The sequence below is a fragment of the Pseudoliparis swirei genome, chromosome 9 (genome assembly GCF_029220125.1).
Source record: "Pseudoliparis swirei isolate HS2019 ecotype Mariana Trench chromosome 9, NWPU_hadal_v1, whole genome shotgun sequence".
NCBI lineage: Eukaryota > Metazoa > Chordata > Actinopteri > Perciformes > Liparidae > Pseudoliparis > Pseudoliparis swirei.
In genome coordinates, this window is record NC_079396.1 from 7,424,699 (window position 1) to 7,450,687 (window position 25,989).

At 41.4% G+C, this 25,989-nt stretch overlaps 1 protein-coding gene across 1 annotated transcript in view; it reads left to right on the forward strand.

Annotated features, from left to right (window-relative positions):
- Window positions 1–25,989, forward strand: part of bsna (bassoon presynaptic cytomatrix protein a) — a 123,440-nt gene that overhangs the window by 15,202 nt on the left and 82,249 nt on the right. Inside the window, 1 exon segment of the mRNA XM_056423694.1 lies at window positions 11,898–13,475. Within this exon segment, the coding sequence (XP_056279669.1) occupies window positions 11,898–13,475 (1,578 nt within the window).

Sequence of the window (25,989 nt, forward strand, 5' to 3'; positions counted from 1 at the left end):
CTCTTCTGTCTTATATCCCACCGCCGCGAGGCCCCCACCCCCCTAGTTAGTTACAAACAGATCAGTTGTGTTATATTGGATCACATCAGTTCTATCCAAACTACACCTGTGGTTAGAGTTTTGGGGAGTCTAAAACCAAGACACACCTACCCTTATTGTTGTGCCTGTGAAGTGTGAGGAAGAGAGTCTGAAGCACAACACTTAGATAGCCATTCCAACCTTAGTATTAATTATAATAAACATTTTGATCAGCCCTCTGAGGAATTCTCTCTGCAGTCTTTTCAAAAGAAGGCTTTCCTCCCCTCTGTTCCTTTTACTCCCTCTCCTCACCTTACCTTTAGTAAATGCCATCCTGTCTCCTTATCACCCCCTCCTCCCTATCTTTTTTCCCATCTTATATTCTTTCCCTTTTTCTCACCTTATCTCTTTCTTTCTCTCCCTCTCTCTGTGCTTTTCTTACTCGTCTTCTGAGGTGTGCAGCAGTAATGGGAGTTATCTTCCTGCATGTACGGTGAGGATCGGGTCTATTCAGGGAAGTAGGGTGGTATGGGGGAGGTAGAAGGGGAGAGAGCTGGAGGGACGAGGATTCTCTCTCCACATGCATTAACCATGAGAGCAGAGCAGCAGAGAGGCTGCAGGCAAGAAGCACACACCTGGACACACACATACACACACACACACACACACACACACACACACACACGCTCTCTGAGAAATTGCAGCTGCAAGCCCAGCAGTTCAGGCCCGGGAATTTATAATCAGTTGCTCTAAATGATTAATGTCTCATGCTGGAACTCACAGATACCCACTGATGGAAAGACAAACAGACAGATAGATGGATGGACAAAAAAAGAAATGTAGAGGAGGAATGGATGGGACCATCTCATATGACCTTGATATTAGTGTCACTATATTTAGTGTTAATGTAACAAACAATGCTCAATGCATCTTGAAATTATTCCTTTTTTAAATTTCAGTGATAACTAGCTACAGCAGTGGTCACCAACCTTTTTGAGCCCAAGATCCCTGACCTCCGCCTTCATGACCGGCAAGATCTACCTATTGAGGCGTTGAGAGTAAACGACTGTCCAGATTAGACTTATGACTTGAGGCTTTTTATTTGGCCTAATTCTAATTGAATGAAATCAAAACACTTTGGTCCAGCTTTCAAATTGATGAGACCAGGAACACAGAATTTAAGTGCAATATAAAAAGTAAGATATTTGTTCACCGCACACAATATGAACAAGAAAAAACACATTTGCAATGAGCAGCTGGATGAACTACCAATATAAATGTTGTATTTATTTACATTACAACACGACACTGACAACATGATCAGTCAGTGCAACTCATGTAAGATCAGCTCTCATCATAATGCCATCAAGTCATGTGACTCCATTCAGTGTGATGCATGTGACTGAACTCTGTCTGTGAGCTTGTAGTTAGTTCATAAACACAGACAGACAGTCTGAGGCAGTTTGTGAGCTGTCTGTCAGTAATCCAGCTCCTGGTCTTTGATTTGGTGATTTTCTCAACTTCACTGACGGGTTTTTCGGGGGAAATTTGGTATTCATGAAAGTTTTCTCATCTGGGACTGGTTCTGAAGTCAGCCCGTTGGTGAATACGTTCACATCAGCTCTACAGACATCCTCCGATTTAAATAATTATAATAATAATAAATATGAGATCCCCATTTGTGACTCCTGCATCTGTGCTTTTTCAAATAATAGAATAAATACAATTGCAATCACTTTCAAGTAAACCAGATCGCTCCATCAGACAAGAAAAAAAGCTCAATCAGTCCGTCAATGACCTGTCAGCTGAGATAAGTTGTTTAAGGACACAGCCGCTCTGTCACTGATCTCACACACTTTTGATCATCCTCCCCCTCCGACAACGTATACATGCAGCAGCCGCCACTGATGTCCAACCCTATCACACAAGCACACGCTGAAGGTTCACGAATATGTCGGAGATAAAAGGACAAGAGGAGAGAAGGCGGAAGAGCGGTGGTTGACGGAGAGGGAGTTGTTTTTCTTCTCAAAAGGCTGCCTGCTTTCCCGGTGTGATAAGATTGTTTGAGGTGGAGGTGATGGGACTCATTGGCACACTCACAACTCTGCAGGTCTGCTTGCACTGTCTTGAAGACACCAGACACCCTTTGGTGCAATGTCCTCAATATCATGTCTGCTTCATGGGGTTGTTCAAACCATCAAAGGAATCTAAAAGGAAAATAAATTAATAAATCAAAGCAGGAAATTAAAATGTTGAATCAATTAAACAAACTCTGTAAGCAGGTCACTCCTCCCCTCTGGGAAAAGTCTGAGCAACGTTAGTGTGTCTAACTTTCTACTTTTCTTTTAGTTGTTACTTCCAACATTCACAACCATCAAGATCATTTATGGCCACAATGGTAAAGGCCTCATAGTAATTTTTCAGATTTATTTTTTGGTTTCATGGTGTTGTCCCTGAGTGTTGCATTTTATTTCGATTTACGTTGATGGAGACCTTGTTTGCATATGTCAATTAAAATGTTACATAAAGCCACATCATTATAAACAAACGGTCACACTGAGGCAGCCTGCTATACAACACACCACATTAGCTTTCCTACTAAAGTCTAACATACAAACAACAACACACATATTGTCTGCACCTTTGCTTTGTTGTTGAACAAGCAAGCAAACAAACATTCACCAGTGAAAAGTGCACCGCTACACTAACAACAGTATGTCTGTCCATGGCATGTATACAACGCGTATATGTTTATTGGGATATCTTAATATATGATTTATTCCCGAATGCATTGAAAGACGACAAATTATCCAGCAAAGTTATCGCTTAACCTAACATGTGATACAGACACCGGTCTCCTGGGTTAAAGTCCTGTGTTCTTCCCATCCAACATCGTCCCCACAACTTTGATCTAAATATAATTATGTTAAACCTTGAAATTCGGATGTCTCGAAAAAGGATCCTAGTTGAATTTCCAATGGCATCGTCTCTATGATGCAGGCATGTCATTTTACCACATACTTTGCCCCCACCCCGACATCTACTATTGTTAAGTGGCCGTCACAAATCCCATTACCCACCCTGATTCTCTCTTCTTTATCTTTTTCTCTTTGGTCTTTCCATCCTTTATTCCAGGGGTACTCAATTACAATTCAGTTAAGTCCAGTCCCTCATGCGGAACATCATGCTATGTTTTAGTCCCATATATAGATATTGAAGTAGCGCAACAGTTGTAATAACATTTGTACGTATTCAACAATTGACTTTAAAGTCAAATAAAGAAAGTTCAAATGAATAATATCTCAACAATATGTATTGTCAGTTTTAAGATTACACTAGAGGAATTATACATAATACATGTATTTATAATAATAGATAACATAAGAGAAAGCTTTTGAAAAATGTGCATCTTAAAATAAAGTATTTCATTTAAGAACAAATTATTAAATTGTCCTGCAACTTAAATTCATCAAATCAAAAAAGCCACAATCGTATATTCTTCACATCTTCTAATAAGACAAATGTGTGGGTAGGGACTTAAACCACTGAAAACACTTGTTCTTGCTCTATTCTGGACTTTTCCTGCTCTATAGTTATCCAATAATTTGCGTTTCCATTTTTTAAATGCTTCCAATGCTACTGTTTTTCATCCATCCATCCATTGCACACTCCATCATAGTATTGTTTTTTCTGTCTGACTCAAATCTACTATTGATCTAACAGCACAGACTTAAACCGAGGCTTTTAATCATACTTTATGCACACTCATGCATGCACGCAGGTACACGTGCACACACGCACACACACACACATACACACACACACACACACACAGACAATCTTTTTCTTTCTCTCTCTCAATTTTGCCAAAACATAATACACAAAAATAGTCCTCACTACTGTATTACATATATATATATATCTGTCAGTCTGTCTTCACATTCACACACACACACACACACACACACACACACGCACACACTTAAACACATATACAAACACACTTCATCTGACCGTATTGGACTGGACTCAAAGGGCTGAGGCAGATTTTAATTAAGAAACTGACTGGAGGCAATGGATGAATGGCACATGTGGTTTGTGTGTTTAAGTGTGTGTGCGTGTGTGCGTGTGTGTGCGATACTGAGGATGGGCACAGGGGTCTGTTTGTGTGCACTGTGACAACAGAGTATGGACTGAGATGGCATGATAAGAACAGGATTTCTGAAATTGGAAACGGATGTTAGACTGGGTGTGTGTGTGTGTGTGTGTGTTTGTGTCCATGTGTGTGTGTGAAGTGAGAGGTGATGTGTTTTATGACTTTCTCTTGGCTGGGAACTTGTTGATGGTAATCAAGCTGAAAAATACCTGTGTGTGAGTGTGCGTGTGTATGTGTGTGTAGTCCATTCATCAGGACAAAGCAGGGAATGAACTGTCAGCTGAGGTCTTGAACGAAGGAGGAGTCTTTCTCCGTGTCTTTAGATGTTGCATTTCAAGGTTCAGAAAAACTTGTAAATATAGTTTCGCAACATGAGTAAAAACAAATGACTCGAGATGGACACTGCTGAGGTCCTTATTAATGCCTTTCTGTTGAGCACCAGAGAACAGAGAAGTACGGATAAAGTTTCAGGAACTGGCATCAGATTAGATTCAGTTTTCTGCGGCTGACAAGTGTCCAATTATATCTCTTGATTCAAATATGAATACCATTCTTGGTGAGAAAATGTTTAATGTACCAGAATGACCGAGAGCCTGCTTCACTTGTTAAAGAATGTGTTTAAATTAAGTCATATTCTACAAAGTCAACTTTTTTTTAAAGTTAATTAATTAAGTGTGACGACGCCCTAATTGTTCAAAATGTTATATATCAATGTCATTATGTATTCACTTTTATTTAAGTTTTTCATTCATTATCATTAAAATCTTCAGTATCTAATCCGTCAGTGTCCCCAATCTCTCAGACGACGATTTACACGATCCTCCCTTGTTTTCATGCTGTCATTCTTATTAGAGTTGCAAAAAAAAGACAGATTTACCTGATTAATAATGCGAGCATAAAATGGTTATAAATCCTAATTATAGTACAGCAAGTGGTGTCAACATTAAAGATGGCTGTGTATATTCCAAAGTCCCAGCAATATATGACGGAGCCATTCAAGGACCCTGAAAATAAAACAGCTCAATGGAATCAGAAAACCATTGATCTACACTGATTAAATGCCGAAATGTGTTTCTTAAAAATGACTATCATAGAAATTTGTTAAATTGCAGGCTTCAATAATGTACTTGATCTCATCCTTGTGCAACCACCCAATTTAGTACATATTGAAAAAAAAACTGTTTTGCAATTTGAATTATGAATTACTGCTGGATATAGTTAGCTTTCAAAAGAAATGTTAGTGACAATTGCAAGTATTTTTATTTATATATTTATTTTAGTTTTAAAGATTCTTTTCTGGATGTTGTTCACTTTTTAAGGGGTCAAGAATCGGTTATGCATATAATTACATTATAGCTGATGTAGATGGTGGTCGAGGTCAACGGGTTTTCACACAAGTATGTAGAGGGAAAATAATTGTGTGTGTTTGTGAGTGTTTCAATAATTAGCTTGAGCATATCAGTCCTTCATTATGGGAATACTTCCTGGAACGTCCTCTCTCTGCGAGGAATATTGATCAGTACATTCGTCCGCTGCCATGACTGAGCCGTCGGACAAACTGTTCACTCACTGGAGTCGCTCCGCATAAGAGCCTCCACTCAATGACTGACAGTCGAGATAAATGTGAAACGTACTCTACATCCACTAATATTACATTTCATATTGTTCTTCCTCACATACCACATTCAGCGTCATCAGGAATCCAATATGTTTGGTAACATTTCTTCCTTTTCATGCAGTGAATCTTCATGCATGTTTCATACTGACGGGATATCCTCAATAAATTCATCTTTTACTGATAGTGCTGCTTTTTTTCCACAGCATGTGCAATGCTTTTTGTGCATTCGTTTATACATTCCTACTTCATCCTGGTTTACTTGAGTCCAAAACATTCCTTTACTTATCTTAGTTCCCTCATAGGCATCGCATCCATACATATTCGTCTCAGCGAAATTCCCATAGTGGAAGCTAAAACGTATTGGTCAAAGCTTGGCGATTCGTATTGCTGACATTCTGGTGGTTAGAAAAACTGTCAACCAATTAGAACATTGTAGGCGGGATTAATCAAAATAAACTGAATTGAATTGAATCATCCCACCTCGAGTGGCTAGTTAGCTGCCTGTCTACATCAAGAAAATAAAGTGATGGAAAAGTGACCACGAAATCAGTGCATGCCAACTTATAGAAATAACAACTGTTATCTAATCAAAGTATGTGAACAATTTTCTTCCCTAGCAACTGTAGCTACCCTGTCTATAATGTGTGTTTATCAGGCGACGTAGGAGCAGTGTTTTGTGTTTGGAAGGTTTTTAATGCGATAAAATCTTTTTTCAAATGTTTAAATCAGAGGGTGTACATGATTAAAGAAAAAGGGAACCACTTCACAGTTATTAGTCTCATTTCTCAGAGATAATGCAAGAATACCCGACATGTGATGAGTCCCACGGAGACACACAAGGTATTAGTTTCTTTCATTTGTTTGAAAAGCATCCGTTCTTCTCTCCTCTCTTGTTTCTCCACATTCATCTCATCCTCATCCTCCCCCTGCATTTACACACACACTCTGAGTCCTCCTATTTGTCCTCTTTCTCCACCTCCTTTACTCCTTCACTCTGCCCCTAAAAGGCTGCTCACCATGTCTATGGACAGGTCTATTAAAAGCTGCATACATGTCCCTGTGTGGCGGTGCATATGGATTGTGCCGGAGCATGTGAGGCTGTTTAATGCACTGCAGTACATGTGGGTATATGTGTGTGTACACAGTCTAGGCGGTAATATGTGTGGGGCCAGACAGAGAAAGTGAGCTGCTCAGACCAGACCACAAGGCCAGACCACAAGGCTGACCACAAGGCCAGACCACAAACAACGTGGAATGCCTGCGCTGGGCTTTGTATGCCTTATACAATACATGTGACATTTCCAGCCACCGTGAACAAATTACAGCTCAGGTGAAGTCAATTCAACCATGGCTTGATGTAATCAGGGCACCTGTAACCATGTCGTACTCCCATTTCAATAATAGACCTCCCACCGTTTCTCCAAAGTGAGGAAAATTGTGCAATGAAAAATCTCGGCTCTTGCAAGCAGGTGTTGTTCTCTGCCTCTACTCCTACTGTGCTGTTTCACTCCCCCACTGATGTTCTGCGAGGAAAAAACATTGATCTTCGGAAGTCATGCATAACAATATTATTCCTATTGCAGTTTGTGTTAATATCTGATTTGGGTGTTAAAAAAATTCCACAGAGGTGTTTTTACAGGGGGGGGGGGGGGTGGGGCACCAGCGTAACTTTTTTTTAGCAAATAAATATATCCCTTTTTCTGCCTGTTTTGTGATATACATGCCTAAAAGGTGCCTAATATTTCTATACTGAAATAATATCGGCATTATAATTATTATTACTATGATGAATTTTCTAGTTGCCGATTTTTTGGTGCCCCCTCAGGAGTTGGTGCCCTACGCACAGCGCGTATAGTGCGCATTACGGGAACGGCAGCACTGTGTGCGTGCGTGTGTGTGTAGGGTTTACAGGAAGATAGTAAACATGTATGAGTGACATAAAGCCACCAATCAAAAGAGAAAGTGTAAAGATGAGGGTATGGATAATCTTTGTACAATTCAGCTGCACAACAATAATAGACCACCACCTCTGTCTCCTACAATATTGCATTTTACAACTAAACTGCATTCTAGGTTTGAAATAAGTTTCGAGGGTAAACGTATGTTTGGCAAGATACTTTATTTGTAGCTCTGCTCTGCCGGACTCGTCACTCCATCTCGCTTGCAGCTTATATAGCAGAGAGACAATCAACCTGATTCCCCACATCCAAGGCCAATTAGGCCTATTCCCGGCGCCACTCCCCCACACACCTCCACAGTTGATCCTAACTACACCAAGCCACCACACAAACGTAACTGATGGAATTGAAATAAGTAATGTTTGACTTTTGTTTTCACAACAGCTGTCTCCTGGGTAAAAAAAATAATATTAGGATTCCCTCGACAATTCAATTCAATTCAGTTTATTTGTATAGCCCATTCTAACATAATTAAATATTTGCCTCAGAGTGCTTTACAATCTGTACATATAGACATATAGACAACCCAGCCGGGTCCGATGACCCTATGAGACGTGAAGTCAAAAGGACTCCGGGGAGGAAGCAGAGTTAGTAATGTGCAATAAAGATATTCAAATTCAGTTCTATTTAATTATCTAATTCATGCCCAGGAAGGAATCAAAACTTGGTAACTATTCTATTAAATTGCAGTACACATATTTCCCAGTGGTGCACAAAAGGTGGCAGAACAGGAAATTGACAATAACAAATAAACGTTTTAATTCTGAACATCCTAATAAAGTAGCTTTGCGTTGTTTTGTAGGACAATACAACAATTTAACCTCTGAAACTTGGACTTCTTACTTCAGTAAAGTCCAGTCTTAAAGAAAATAAAACATGCAAATCAAATTCAGTTGGACTTAACCAAAAATGTCCAATTCAGTAGGCACTGACAAACAACATATGTTGTTGTTAGGTAATGTGATTCTTTTTGGAAAGGTTTTGGATAGGTCTGGCACACAAACAGATGCCAAAATATCCTATTTATTAAGCGCCTCATATTGTTGGTGGCTGTTTGTTAACAGCATTCACATTTCACACCTCCTCTTTAGCCCAACAGGTGAGCAAGTGAGAGATGGAAGGAGGGAGAGAGTGCTATAGTGAGAACAAAGCCGTGAATAAGAGGAATAAAACAAATCATAAATAAACACTTTGACGTCTCCGTAAAAACCTGCGGGGAGGTGCCATATTCATGCCGTGGCCTATCTGCTCACTGTGCTGTCTGGCCAGTGTGGTCTTGTGAGCCTCAGCGGTGTTTGACCTAACGAGAACGGGGCTGCCCACCCTGCATATAGAGGGGTGCTGTTAGCAACCACCTTTTAGAAGACACTTCCAAATTAAGAGGGTTATAATTAAGTGTGTTATGGTGTGTGACAACAACATCTCCTAATCTTGGGTTGAATCACAACCCTTATTTCAGGTATCTAACCAAAAACCTATAAAAAAAACCAACATTGGCTTTGAGACAAGGGAGCCAGAAGTAGAGAAATGGTTACTCCTTTTCGGGTTTTAGGACTCTTTCCTGCAGCATTCCATTGGCTGGAGATTACACTCCAACCTGGGGTCCAAATGCTGTGCAACTCCATTTCTAACATATAATGGTACAAGTTTCTTCTTTACTGAAAGCCTTTTTACCATAGTGCTTTTAATGTTGCACACACATTATGACACATTACATATTATTAGACAAACAATGGCAGAAATGGGGTCAAATTTGCTTCTGCAAGAAAGAGTTTCTGTGGAAAATTGCCACCTTTTTTTCAACATAGTGTAGTGTGGAGGACAGTGCAGAGTCAGCATCGTTTGAAGTTTTCAAACTGACTGGTTTGTGAATCGGCATAATAAAAACCATAAAGTGGTAAATTAGCTATAACATGAGGTGATCCCTGCTCTCTAATGTTTCGAGGATCCATAAGACAAGTACAACAGGCTTATCATTCGCTGTTGGAGCTATAGTTTTCAAAAATAGGCCTGAGGCAGTTTTTGGAGAGTCAGATGAGTTTTCTTTGCTTTTTAAGTGTAGAGTTATTTCATATCCACTCATTCTCTTGGAGTCCTGGGTTAGTGACTCGATGCAGTGAGATGACATCTGAACCTCGAAAACAAACCCCTAGGAACATGATTCAACAACAGGACTCTGGTGTGTTCACGATTAACTGGTTTTAACCACAGCGAAGCATAGGTGAATACTCTGTGCTGCCGTTGATTAAGCTTGACATGATGAGGGTAGAAGAGCTGCCTGGATTAAAAAACTGCTGACTCCTCTCCCTCCATGGTCCGCTCCATCTCCTCCTTGCTCTTTCCCGCCCCTCCATCCCTCGCTTTATCCCTCATTCATTCAAGTGTCTCTTGTGATGTTGCTTATGAAGCAGAGGGGGACTCATTAAAACCAGCCCCCCCGCCTCTTCTCTTTCTCCCTATCTACCTCTCTTCATCTCCCTCTCGCCATCTTCATCAGATGTAATTATGGCAGCACAACGTGGAAGGAGCATGCACAGCAAAATTATATTTTCAAATCTCCTTCCGCTATTCAAGGAAGGAGACCTACATTTTCAAGCTGATCACAGAAAAATGGGGGTGAAGACGGAAAACAAGAAAAATGTAAACGTGTGGTGGGGAAAATCAAAAAGAATGAGGGAGGAGAAAAGCTGAGAGAAGACGAAAGGCAGCTACGAAGAGAATGTGTTCAGGAGGAAAGGAGGATGTCAGACTGTAGCCGCTGAGTTAACAGAATGGGAGCAGTAATGCTGCCAAGCTAGAAAATGCCAGACAGCAAAGCAGGCTGGGACAGCACAGTGGGAGGAAGTGTTTGGATACGCGACTGATGCAGACATTTCCCCCCCACATCTTCCCCTCAAACACACAGAGCCACTTGTCCTTTATCAAAGAAAATCGAGGGGGGTTTCAGTGGATAGCGGGCGGGGTGATACAGTACGTTTGCGCATTGCATTCTGGGAAGGAAAGGGGATGGGAAAAATGCTTGAAACGTGCACTGATTTACTAGCTTAGCTCTGCTTGCAGAGGAGCTACAATAGCACTATATATGGCGGCGGGGTGCTTGTGGTGGATGCAAAGCCACGGTAGGACAGACAGGACGACAGCAGGTTGACAGTTCAGAGAGGAGCTGTCTACTTTTTTGCAGCCGAGGAATCAGAGAGCCAAGCAAGGTTTGGATACAAGCGAGTATCAGCTCTCATCTGGAGGAAGAAGAGAAGGAGGAAGCCATGGAGAAGAGGAGGAGGAGGGGTGATGTTTTCATTTTTATCTTTAGATGATGGCTGATAAATGTTTCATTTAAATTGTGTTGACTGTGTGTCTGCTATTATATCCGTTTGTGTCTTGCTTGTGTCACTTGATGTGCATACCTGTGTACCCGTGTGGATTCATGTCTGTGTCTGTGAGAGATGTAATGCTTTTTTCTCTCAGATTGCGGTTTCGGCTCAGCAATCACTCAGCGCTGCAGTATGGTTGATTTACCTCTCTCCTTCTATTTGTGGTTGTTTACAACAATTTTTGCTGCAGTCCTATTTTTAACGGGAAGAAATATGGACCATATTCGATGTGTAGCTATCAAATGCACACTTTCTATCGTCTGCAGCTTTGAAGTTGGCTGAATGAATAGGGTGTCCATAGGTCTGAGTTGGCTGGGATATTTAAAGCAATCAATAGCAATCAGCTTTGAAAGACAAAATCTATTTATTATACAGATTTAAAAAACAAACAAAAATGCTGTCCTATATCTTCATAAAAGACCAGTCTTTTCTTTTTTTATCTTTCATTTCACTTGCTTCAACTTTTCTAACATCACAAAGGCAAACAGCAGTCATAACCTCTTCAACCTCATTGGCCCAGCATGTGAAAACACATGTTGTGTTGCCAAGCATTGCTGCAACCCTATCTATCTGCAATATAAAATGTTTGCATTTCTATTTTGAGTGACTGGCACGGTCATAAGTTATTACACAAGTATTCTCCCTCAGTATATATTTTTAGCATCAATGATGATTGGAACAAGTTGATACTGAATATCTATGCCATATTTAAACAAAAATGATTCTGCCCATGGAAGGTTAGAATAACATCAAACCTTATTTTTCTTTGTCTGCAGGTCCAGGAGTGGCTGTGTCTGAATTGTCAGATGCAAAGAGCCCTTGGCATTGATATGACCACACCCCGATCCAAGAGCCAACAGCAGATTCACTCTCCGTCCCACCAAGCCAAACTCATCGTTCAGCCTCAGCAGCCTGCACCTCAGCCAATACAGCCAGCAGCAGTGGCACAGCCCAAACCTTTGGCACAGAGTCAACCCAACCAGCAGCAGCAGCAACAGCAGCAACAGCAACACCAGCAGCAGCAGCAGCAGAAGCATCAGTCTCAGCCTTACGGAGAAAGTCAACCCTACTCCCAGGCCCAGCCATACTCGGCGGCCCAGCAGTATCCCCAGTCTCAGCCCCAGTCATACCCTGGGTCCGAGCCAGGGCCCCTGACTCAGCCGCATACCTCTCCAGGCTTGCAGACACACCCAGGTTTTGGCGGCCCCCAGACTCAGACAGGGTCTTTTCAGCAGGGCATGAGGTCTGACCCATACTCTCAGAGAGGTACCGGGGCTCCAGGAGCTGTTGGAGGTCCTGCAGGAGGCCTCAACCAGCCCGGGGGTCCACGGATTCCCCACCCTTGTGCTGTGCCCCTCCCTGGCTTGGCCAAGGCTCCATCCCAACCAGATTTGGGTCGCGGTTCTCCAATGCATCATTCTATGGCGAGGCACCATGACCAGACCAGAAGCGCTGGCTCCTCCCCAGCCCACAGACCTCAGAGTCAGGCTCCTCCTCCTGCCCAGGACGGTCTGACCAAACTGTTTGGCTTCGGGGCATCGCTGCTCAATCAGGCGAGTACCCTGATCAATGTTGACCCTGTAACCACTGCCTCCACCCAGCCAAGCCCTGCACGAGGCAAGGTGGTGTTCAGCAATGCAAATCCGGACAACAAGCAGCAACAAGGGGCTCCTGGCACAATGGGAGGCCCTCATGGTCCAAATCAAATGGGTGGCCCACAAGCGACAGGTCAAATGGGTGACCCACAAGCAACGAGTCAAATGGGTGACCCACAAGCAACGAGTCAAATGGGTGGCCCACATGCAACGAGTCAAATGGGTGGCCCTCATGCAACGAGTCAAATGGGTGGCCCTCATGTGCCGAGCAAAATGGCTGGTCCTCATTCGTCAAGCCAAATGGGGCTTCCTCATGCGCAGAGCCAAATGGGAGGCCCTTATCCATCAAGCCAACTAGGAGGCCCTTATCCACCGAGCCAACTGGGGGGGCCTCATGCGCTGAGCCAAATGGTAAGTTCCCAAATTGGTCGACCGCATGCACCAACCCAGAAGCAGCAGACCATGCCCTATCAACAAGGAATGCCGCAACAACAGTCTACCGCGCATCATCAAAAAGGGCCGCAAGGACAGCAACATCAGCAAACACCTACTCATCTGCAAAAGGCGCTACAGAAGCAAGAGCCCGTGGTGGCCCCTGTGCCTGCTCCAGATCCTGTGAAGCCTAAAGTGAACTGTCCTCTTTGTAAAACAGAACTGAACATCGGCAGTTCCAACCCACCCAACTACAACACCTGTACGCAGTGCCAAGGCAAAGTGTGTAACCTGTGTGGCTTCAACCCCACACCACATCTGGTGGAGGTAAGAATGTTACACACACGGTACATGAAGTGCAGTGTAAACACACGGTCTCACACACCGATACATTAATGTATGTAATCCGGAAAGAAAAACATTTTTCACAACATACTGTCATTCACAGTGCCATTTTAAGTGAATATAAAAAAGAAATATCCCCAGATGGACCTCCTTATCAGTAAACCTTAATACAATATGAAACTTATTAATTTAAGGCAATACGTAGGGCTGTAGAAAATAGTTCGAAGCTTTGAAAGCTCCATTTATTTGATTTGATTTTAAATAATTATTCGGATCTCATTTAGCTCGTTGATTAATCTTCCAGGAGTCGTCATTAAAAACAATTAAACGCGGATAAGGTGTCATAGCCACATACTGCTAGTTCATCAGGCGCAACATATAGCCAACTTGAAATTAATGCTTATATCATCTACTGTCAGACAATCAATACCATTGAGCACAAATTGAAAAATGCTAGTCATTCCATTGTTGAACTTGTTCCTCTTCATGTTGCAATACAGTTATACCTGAACTTTTCCTCTGAGGATTCGGACAATATTTCATATCAGATTTTCTCTGCTTTGGTCTTTTACAAACGACTCTGTGAGCTCCTTCAGTTGCCCTATGAAATCATTAGAGAGGCACCAACAAACCAACTTGCTTTGTCAGATAAAATGCTGCAAGCTACATGCTAAGAAACTGCAAATATTCCAATAAAAACTCTTAGCAATTGCAACTACTGCATTTGGGAAACAACCTTAGCTTCACTACAGGTTCATAAAACAAATCAATCCAAGATGCTGTTCTTCACGCTTGGCAGGTGTGTTGCTGAGGACACAATGAAGTGCATAGTCGACTGAGAGCTTGTGAGCTCTATGGGACCTATTTATTAGTAGCCTATTATGTACATACTGTGAAGTGTATTGAGAGTGGACCCCAAATAACTGCTGAATGGCATGCTGGGTACAACTCGCTGGGGTTTCATTTGAGCTGTGAAGAAGGAATGTTTTAGTTCCCAGAAATGTTCAAACGTCACCTGAAATTAGACGTCTTACCCTGAAAGTCCGACAAACACCACCAACTCTGACCTCAAAATCCAAGATGGCTGCTCCGCTACAGTAAAACAAGCTGCAGTAATATGCTCTGTCAGCAGTTCTGTCTCATTTGTCTGATTAAATCAGTCATACAGACAGTACTGTCTATCTACTATCTGTAGACATGTTAATACTGTGTTTGATTTCGCAAAATGCCAGTGTAATCCATTATTAACTGGCTCAACTGGCTGGATCAAACCCAACTAAAATGTCCAACTTAATTTACTTGAACAAATTCATCTTCGGTGTGATGTCTGAACAGGCATGTTTTGAACTGACAATGCACTAGTTAGGTATGAGTGAAGTCTCATTTTACTCATTTTTAGACAGGCAAACTAACTTTTCTTTCATCGATTCTTAGTGAGAAAGGTGAAGAAACATGAGAGAGAAAATACAAAAGCCAATGTAATAAGCTGGACTCAATGAGGAAGAAATGGAAATAGATAAGTTTGAGATGGACAAAAGATAGAGAAAAAAATTAAGATACAAAATTTAGACCAAAAGGGCAAAGGATAAGTGAAGGTTGAATGAAGGCTTTGAGGGAAGTTGAATCCCAAAACACGGACTCCATTTTCAGTTATGCTTTCTCTCTTTCTTCCAAAGTGATCCTGCTCACGCCACAATGAAACTAGTGTAAAGGCCAACTACCCTCACACCCCCTCATTATTGATCTAGACACAGGCTTGGGGCTAAAAATAAGGAAGAGAGGAAGCAACCAAATGGGAAACGAATGAAGTTATAAAGTGAAGGAAACTAATTCATGTATTTGTATAGTATGGGTTAGGCCTGCAGCTCTCCAGACTAAGTGAATGAAAAGAAAGAATAGAAAGAAGGAAGAGGAGGGAGAGAAAAATGCCAAAGGGAGTTAATAAAAGAATAAAATGACCAGCAGATAAAATGGTTTCTTCAGTATTTTAGAGAAAAGGTGATGACGCAGTGTTAATTTACTGTTAACTACTTCTACGTTTTAAATTATAGTCAAGCTACAAAAATAGGTGAAACGGAATGGAGAAGTAAGAGATCCTTCTCAAAGATGATGAAGGAGAATGGATCAATAGATACATAAAGAAACATTGGGAAGAAGACAAGAAAAGGGTTTTGTTTATCTTAATAAATAAATAATTGAAATGAAACTGTGATTCTGTCACTTGTCAACCAGCACCAGTATCTGCAAAGCTAATGACATCCCCATCAACTTTAGCCGTATTGCGTGTTTAGTGTTAATAATCAAATGATTACATGCTAACATGCTTGGTAAATGTTACACATGCTAAACATTAGCATGTTAACATAGCACCTGTGAGCCCATGACCGCATTTAGCCAGTGCTGCCATCCAGGCTTTATACTTGTTGGGTTATATAGCTTATACGGTAGCGTATATTGTTTCATATTGTGGTGGCAAGTATACACTACCGTTCAAAAGTTTGGGGTCATCCAGACAATTTTGTGTCTTCCATGAAAACTCACTTTTATTTATCAAATTAATAGATAATTGAATAGAAAATATAGTCAAGACATTGACAAGGTTAGAAATAATGATTAATATTTGAAGTATTAATTTTGTTCTTCAAACTTCAAGCTCAAAGGAAGGCCAGTTGTATAGCTTATATCACCAGCATAACTGTTTTCAGCTGTGCTAACATAATTGCACAAGGGTTTTCTAATCAGATATTAGTCTTCTAAGGCGATTAGCAAACACAATGTACCATAAGAACACTGGAGTGATAGTTGATGGAAATGGGCCTCTATACACCTATGGAAATATTTCATTAGAAACCAGACACTTCCACCGAGAATAGTCATTTACCACATTAACAATGTATAGTGTATATTTTTGATTAATGTTATCTTTATTGAAAAAACAGTGCTTTTCTTTGAAAAATAAAGACATTTCTAAGTGACCCCAAACTTTTGAACGGTAGTGTATATCAAACCTTTCTGTTTTTGGTCATCTCAAGTAGTGACCCAATCAGTTCTACTTTACTTCAGGAAGTTATTCTCTGCATTAGTAGATGTTAAGTTGTGCTGAATGAGCTTGCTAACTATGCTAACTTAGTTACTATTGTGTGTTTGTATTTTCCGACTTTGACATTTTCATCCCACTATGCACATATTCCCCTCAAAACATGCCGTATTTCTGAACACGTCGTAATAATTCCTGTCATAAGAAAAGGTTGTCTGCTTTCACTATCTTTTGAACAGGTCACTCCTCTCTTCATCATGCACTCAAATATAAACTGTGACAGAACTCAACATTGTGCCTTTGCTGAAAAATTAATGCAGATGAGTGTTTAAGATATAAATGGCAGGAGAGATTAAATATGTAAGGGGAAGACAGTGTATCCTGGAACAGAAAAGTACAAAGTTAGTTGGTTTATCCTGGGCCCTCTGTCCTCTCTGCTTCTCTACTTAATGCCTGCCTCCCATAGTTGTACCTTTCAAAATAACATGTATTCCTTCTGCTTTAGTGTGCTCATGCTTCCTTTTATCAGTCCTGTCTTATTTGATGGAGCTTGAAAGGCCGGGAGTGTCTGAAGAAACTGTGAAACATGTTTTGTATGTTCATGTGAAAGTCTAAGTTCACAATTCAACATGAACATATTAAACAGAGTAACTCAGCATCTGATGAAACGGCCTCCTCATGAAGGCTTGAACGATGATGAAACACCATGACACATACTCACACACACACACACACACACACACACACACACACACACGCACACACACTGCACTTATAAGCAGGTGTTAGTTAATGAGTGAATGAGGCCATTTCTCGGTCCAGTCTGTCATTCAGTCTTGCACAGCTGTCCTCACTGCTTTCGGAACAATTATAAGAATTACTGCACCCAGTCCACCTTGATGTTTGTCTAAATGTGTGTGTGCGTGTGTGTGTGTGTGGGGGATGTGGGCGTGTGTGTGTGTGTGTGTGTGGGTGTGCACATCTGAAGGAAACCGATGATAGATTGTGACATTTGATCTGCAATGGTGCGTTTGTGCACATTCAGTTTATTTGGTCTAACATGTGGTGTGTGTTTGTGTGCAATGTTATATCTGTCTTTCTGAGTTTGTGTGTGTGTGTGTGTTAACATTATATGAATTATATGAGCAAGATTCCAAGAAGAGGCTGGATCCTGTGAAGGACACTGCCAATGCCATCATGGCCAAAAGGTTAACATGGGTAATTTAAAGAGTTTCTCTGTGTATATTTAATTATGCTTTGTGATAAGTTCCAAATCACTGATTGGTCATTCTAAAGGTCATGTCTGCACCAAGCTGCTTTCTATTCCACTGGGGGAATTAATAAAAGAATAACAATCTGTAAATTGATGAGCAGAGGCACCAGAGATAAACAAACTAATGGATACATTAAAGAGCAATAATAATTTTAGGGGAGAAGTTGTACATGTGACATTTAGTCAACACCAAATAAATAAATGCCACACACACACACACACACACATTTACACGCACAGACACACACACAAACACCCCCCCCCCCCCCCAACACACACATGTATCTTCATGTGCTGGTGATGTCAAAGTCCAAATAATCCACTTCACTGTGGCTCCCCACTATAATAACAATTCTTGTGTGTGTGCATGTGTGTGCGTGTGTGTGTGTCAATCTGCTCTGTCAATTAATTTGCACTGTCTTGATTGTAGTAAATTGCTGTTGTATTACCGTTGCTGCCAGAGAAATAGCACTACATTGTATAAAGATTCTAATCCTGATCTGAATTTATTCTTTTTTTAATTATATTTTTATTTTAAAAGCACTTATTTAGTTGTGAAACGAAACCAATAAGATTAATGAGAAAGCATAGAACCTGAAGTATTGATAAAAGTATACGATACCCATCCCTAATTGTTACACATTCACCAACAGGCGACCACCGAGCCAGCAGGTGACATGTTGATGCCCACTGTTGGTCATGCAAGTTATGAATGGTTTAAATAGTTCAACATTAACTATAATCCACAAGATAATGTTGGACCCACCAGTGCCTCCATGGCACTGCCCCCCTCTACCTTAAAGAACTCATCACCCCCCAATCCTCCCCACGCCATCTCCGCTCTGGACTGGCCAACCTCCTCCAGCCTCGGAGGACAAGGCTCCGAACCATGGGCGACCGCGCCTTCTGTACAGCTGCTCCCAGTCTGTGGAATGCTCTCCCCGACCATTTAAGGGCACCGCAGACTGTGGATTCTTTTAAAAAAGGCCTGAAAACCTATCTTTTTAGAAAAGCGTTTGATTGACTACTTTTTAAACTCTAAAGTCATTTATGTTTGGTTTTATTTTATTTATTTTAATTCTTCTCCTTTGTTTGTTTTTAGTTTTTCCCCTTTTTGTGCAATGTAGCACTTTGAGATCCTTCGTTGGATGTAAAGTGCGTTATAAATTAAATTTATTATTATTATTATTATTATTAATGTATCCATACTATTATGCTTGGTCAGTGAAGAGTCATAGTCCACTGTTGGTAATGTAGGAAGGAAATCTTTGTGTGTGTGTGTGTGTGTTTGTGGTCTGTGTGTCTGCGTGTGTGTGTGTCAGAACGATTTCTACAGTATTCAGCTGCGCTGTTCAGCATCTCAGAATAGTATAGATATAAAAAGGCAAATGTTCTTTCCTTTCTTCTATTCTACACATTTCTTTGGCTCCTAATTGTGTTCCCTGCTTCTCCTTGACTGTTGATTGGATGTGTGTTATTCTGGTTTCCAATTGAGCGACTTTCTCCAATGATGTGTAGAGGGTTACTGTTCAAAAGGGACTGATTATACTGCAATGTGAAAAAATATATGTAAATGTATGCCTGTGAAAATGGTCCAAAGATCTAAGAATAAATATATCAGCTTTGGCCTTCAAGATTGTGTAAAACAAGGGCCAAAAATGAGGAGAGGTGACAAGAAAGGAGGAGTCAAAAGTTGGAATCGAGGATGGAGAGAGTCATGCTTCTCTATTTAGGAATAAATCAGAACAAAAATAGAGGGAGCAGCAGGAGCGTCAGAACTCCTAATGGACGTACGGTTCGCTCCTGCACTTCAGGACATCTCGCCACAATTAATAATACAACGGCTCGCAATCCCCTCCTCTCCTCCTTCTTCTTCTCTCCTCTTTCTCCTCTGCTTGTCTCTTTACACCCGCCTCTTTTCCATCTGTTCCTTTCATCGTATCCTATCGTTCTCCTTTTTCATCCTCACTCTCCCACAAAGATTACTACCTAGTGGAATTAAAACGGGCAACTTTCTGGTCACCGGCCTGCTTTGAGTGTAATTAAAGCCTTTCCACTTCCATCTACTCTTCTGCTTCCTTTTCCCCTTTCTATATTACATTTGTACTTTTATTTATATTTTCTTCTGCCTCTCTGAATTATTTTGTTCTCACGTCCTTGCAGCTCATCAATTTAGTCTTTTTCTTAGTTTGTCCACTGCTTACATCTCTGCCTCTCTCTCTCTCTCTCTCTCTTAGAGGTCTTGACTTATTCAAGAGAGCAAGCTCCTTTCACTTTTTTTAAGAAGTCATACAATATTCATTGAGAAACCTGCAAGACAAGATAAACTGTTCCCTGCATGTTGTTGGCCTTTTTCTCTTTTCTTTTTTTTCTCAGACGTTTGCTTCTCAAATTAGTCATTGAAATGACGACGCAGTAATGAAAAAGATAATCATCAGATAGTCTTAAGGATTTTAATTGGCAACTCTCCTCACTGAAGTGGATGCATTGGCTTCCGAAAGGCACTGAACTTGCAACAGTGGTAATTTTAACATAATAATGATTGCAAATCATTTACAAGGCATTCAACTGTTTGATATTTGTTTTGGAGACAATATTTTGGTCTCAGCAAATATGCAGACATCTATTATTTTTTGAATTCCAGTCAAGATGTCCAAGCTTGCAAATGCCTAATGTGTATTTCGGGAAAATGCACACAAAATACCTTAATTGAGTACAAAATATGCATTACAATATATGTGGCATTACATTACATTGTGTAGAAAAAAAATCCAACTCTGAAATAAAGAGTTTTTATGAAGAAACAGTCAACACTATTTCATTGTTGTTGTGCCATTGACCTCCTCATAGCTAAGTGTGAGAGTATTGTAGTAGTATTGTGCATTTCTTCAGGTTCATGGGAAGACTTTTGGATATTTAAACATACAATTTTTGCCCATACTTTCTGCTGTTGTACACAATATCTCAGCCCTATTCTTATATCTACAATACTTTAAGATTCTGTTCTCAAACTATACAACCGCCAGTTAACATCACACGAATGTACTTGGCTCCATGAGAGAGATTAAAGGGTACCTGTAGCCCAAAACAACAACGTGCTACATCCATTAGGCGCATCAAATAAATCATATTTTCCCCGCCGCTATTGTCAACAAGTCACACATAGCCCGAGGCTTTACATTTCTTTGTCAACATTCCGAGTCCGTGAACGCTTCAGGGCGCAGACATCTTGCCAGTTATTTACTCATGTCAACGGTCACTATGACGTAGAGTCGTTGAAAGGAATTCAGCCAATCCGGAGCCACTTCTACACGCGTTGCTCAAACTTACCGATTTGACAGTTCTCCCTCGGGTGCAGGCCCCCGAACATGTCGGCCGAACATTGCATCAATGAAAGACATCTCCAGCGCTGGCTTATGCGCGATGTAGCTATCAAGCTCACGCTTTTGTGTAAAGCAGGGGGGGGGGGGGTGCTAGTGACTATTTATTTGCTCCATCCCAATGCGCGCAGACCGGCGTCGGAGCTCTGCAGCGGAACAATCGATCGGCGTATTGAGCACCCCTGCATTCAAGCATTAAATAGCCGAGAGGTTTTTTCAGCGTGAGGAATTCGATGTGCGGCGGGAGTGCGTGAGATAAGACCGAAGTGCGTGAGTCTCACGCTCAATGCGTGAGACTTGAGAGCCCTGCATTTCCCACAACTGCACCAAACGTCCGCCGACTTGCGTGCACGGTCCGCACGGTGAAGCATCTGTACCGGCGGTCCTTCGGCATCAACTTCATCAGAATCATCGCTATCGCTGTCACAATTAACTAAATGGGGATAGTCTGCTTTTAATGGTTCATACAAGTATCCAGTTGCTGAATCTGATAATCTTTCATCGTCCATATTTCGCCCGTTTTCTATATTATTATCAAGTTCTCAGCATTTGTTTGCGAGTGCTCGACGTTGTTTACATTGGTTTCTGAACACATCTGCTGTGGCTGGCTGTCGATCTATCAACGATGTGACGTCACACCACCGGCGCCATATTCAAGCACCAGTGCAATGAAGCTTGTCGGAGTTGAGGGACTTTGAACAGCCTAAACTACGTATTGTTATTGAATACTGGACCGTCAGTGCATGAATAACCTTTAGAAACACATTATCTTTTGATCTGGCTACATATTCGCGATCTCAACAGGTACCCTTTAAGCTGATTCAGTCTGATACCCATGTTTCGAAACATTTGATTATATCTTTAACATTTCTGTTGACTAAAGGAAGTTTACTGACCGACATATCTGAAACCGTGTGTATCCTCTTCAAAACCTTTACATCTCACATTCAGTCTTCAAAGTCTTCGAGTGTGCAGCGCTGTGCTGACGTCTGCTTTCGGCATCGTGTGCTAACTTCTCACAGTCGGGTCTTTAAATACCTTCAGATGACGTGAAGCTGGGGCGCTGGGTTCCTCTCACTTATTTTAGTCAGGCGGGAACTGGAAGTGTCACTTTGAGAAGTTTCTGTTAGTCTGATGAAACCAAAGACTTATGAAGACAAGTAATTAATTTGTTGTGACACAAACTAAAACATCCAGTGGTTATTGTAATTTTTTTGTGCCAAAAATACTGCATGTGTCACATCTTTTGTGTCATAAATCAAGCGCTCCCAGTCTGATGTTGTCTGGAGTCTACTGGTGAATTTACTTCCTATTTCAAAAACGCACGCACGCACACACACACACACACACACACACAAACACCCCATACACTCTTTATTGATGATGGAGATGTTTTGTGATGTTTTCCTTCTCACATAAAAACCCTTGGATCACTCCTCCTCTACCCCAGTTCTCTGTCTTCACCTCCATTCACTCCTCTTTCTCATCCACACTCCTCCTCTCATTGTATCCCTCGGCCTTTCATCGCTTCAATTATGTTCTACTCCAGAATCACTGCAAAGTCTGCTGTCCACCTCACTGCTCTTACTACTTACAGCTTCACCTCTGACTCTTATCTTCTTTGGGTATGTTTTCTGAACAGGAATAAATGACCGTGCTCCAAATCAAGAATGTAAGCTTACTAAGACACTTTGTTTCTTTATTTAATGTATCACCAATATATATATCATAATAAAATGCTATGGCAACTACCTTTTGTGACAGCAAATTAAGTCATAGATCATTGCGTAAAATACAGTTTTTATCAAATAAGATGAAGGTTCCATTGAAAAACCAATACACAGATCAAACACTTCAATAGAGATCTGTGGGCTAAATTATTTTTGCAGACATGCAGTACAGAACTGTTTGTGTAAATGTCTACACAGTTAAGTTGTATTTATTTAAGTCAAGAAAAGAAGAAACAATATTTTGTCCTTTATTCCTGTCTCATGTATGCGTAATTCCCCGTGCAGACTGGGAGTTTCCATGATTCAATGTCTCACTGTCCATTCTGCGTGTTTATGGTAGTATCTGGATGGAGACCAATCAAAATGTTCATATTTGGTACAAAAGCAGCTGATCTTAAAGAAGCCGCGGAGATGAGGTGCGTGTGTCAGCCTGTGAGTTTCTGTGTGCAGTACCTTTTAAGTTTCCTACTGTCCTACTTTCTCTACTCTCTCCACCATCTTGTCTTTAAATGGGTCAGCGAAGAGAGCGGTTCCCTTCCCCAGGCTAGTGAGCTGATTAACAGCACCACTCACACACAAAAACAGACTCCCACTGAAGCATGTGTGATTCTGAACAGTTTAAAGTGGTAAAGGGACAATACCACGGAAGAATGGGAAATTCCCTCATGTTCAATTTGATACATCTTTAGAAAGTTTTATGAGTTGACTAATTGATTGGTTAAAGTAACATTATGTAACAATTGTACCTTAAAATAACAGCTTGAAAAAAATTGTGCCGCTACAATGACTTTTAATATGGCGATTTGCGGCTCCGCCATTGCCATCGGGGGTCTGTGGGGAAATAACTCCGCTATGTAGGATTCTGGAGCCGCCCGATCTGGGGCGGATGTACTTCGACCTGCTTTCTGGCAGTGATTACGCAATGTCATATAGTGCCACTCCACGCTCGCAGCTACAGTATAAGGGTAGCTTTTTTATGTAGCTTTTTGGTGTTGTCAACAATATTGTATTCGATCACATGTACTCCACATTCAAACATTTAGAAAACAACGTATATAGGCTGAAAACGCGATCGGTATTTCATCCAAACTAAATGTTGTCATTCTTTTGGTTATGTTGTAACAATTCGCCCTTAGCAACTCAATCAAGGGGAAAAGGTACAATACGCTAAAAAAAAAGGGAATGGGCGGATCTGCGAATTCTGGTGTTAACTCTCTGCTCAAATGGTCGTAAAAGAAAAACACAGTCGATATGCGGAAACCCAAATATTATTATATTAAATCAAATTCAATGCATATGCAAGCTCTCAAAATGAACACACACTACAAACAATCAAACCCACTCAAAACAAAGTATAATCCCCGGATCCCGACAGTCCCCAAAGTCTTTGCAGTCCCCCCAAAAAAAAGTAAATGACTGCACGGGCACACACACACCCTCCCCCCCCCTCCCCCCAAAAGCCGGCAAACAGCTGACCGACAAGGCGGAAACGTGGCGAGGCGCCGCGTTCAATCCCCGCGCTACTTCAACCTAGTCCGGTAGGTGCTGGGCCCAGTTCACAGTGTTCCTGCGCAGTCTTCGTATTAGTGATCCCGCCCGTTGGTATGAATCCAAAATAGAAACAGTAGCCGGATTGCTTCTACCGGGCTGCATCTATCGTAACTGGATATTTACGACACTGAAGTAAACATTAAATACCTCAAAAACTGAAGGGGGCGCTAAAAGGGAAAAACTACATAATTGGGCTTTAAATTAAAACCAATGGGTTATGAGGAAGAAAAGTTCATGAGCGCATGAAAAAACACGACAGTCTTTATAGCATGAATTTGAAATTAAGACTCAGAACTGAAATCTGGAACTGTCAATATCAATCATTTGCATCTGTTGCCATATTGTAAGAGTAGAAGAGGGAGGGTTATGCAACATGCATGACATTACCACTTACATGGAAAAATGACTCCCAGAAGAACCCGGCTGGGTCCGATGCCATGGCCCTGCTGATGCTGCGCCCACTCCTCCTCTCTACCTACATCTGCCTGATGGATCATCGAGGTCTGGATCGTTGAATATGCCTACTACCAACTACGACATGGCCCTGTTGAGACTCCGCCCACTCCTCCTCTCTACCTCCATCTGCATGATGAATCATCGAGGTCTGGATCGTGGAATATGCCTACTACCAACTATTCATACGCTCTGTCATATTCATTGATTGTGTTGTTACTGTGTTTTAATTTGTGTATAATGATTCCTTCTGTACACATGGCATCTATTCTTCTGTCCATCCTGAAGAGGGATCCTCCTCTGTTGCTCTCCTGAAGGTTTCTTCCCTTTTTTTCCCCGTGAAGGGTTGTTTGGGAGTTTTTCCTGATCCGATGTGAGGTTTTGGGACAGGGATGTCTATGTGTACAGATTGTAAAGCACTCTGAGACAAATTTGTAATTTGTGAAAATGGGCTATACAAATAAACAGAATTGAAAAATTGAATTGGACTCTGCCGTCTGCAACCTGAAGGCCTACAGCCGCGATGTCAGAGTAGCGTAGATATTAGGGCTGCAACAACGAATCGATAAAAATCGATTATTAAAATAGTTGGCAACGAATTTCATTATCGATTCGTTGTGTCGCGCGATTATTACGGCGCTCAATAAGTCACGGAGTATAAACAAAGTTGAGTTGAGCGGCGCAGGGGAAACCAGAGCGGAGCGAGAGGGAGAGGAGAGACTGAACGCTGCGTTGTGAGAGCCAATCAGCGCTGAGCTGCTCCTCTGTGGCGCTGGATGCGGAAGTCCTTCACGTAGTCGGAGACATTCACGGAGCTAAGTGCGCCTCCGGGTGACGTTATGAACCCAGACACCAGGGCGCTACATGTCACGACGTGTGTGGCATTTCCACAAGAGTATAACGTAGAAAACGTGGTTATTTATTCCGTGGCGGATAGCGGAAAATATTTTTCCATGGAGATAACGGAGATAAGTCAAGACTCGCTGTGAGCGCTGCGCGTGCAGACAACGTTTAACGGAGCGGAGCAGCGCGTGCGCTCTGATCGCTCTTAAGTATCGATACTAAAAATATG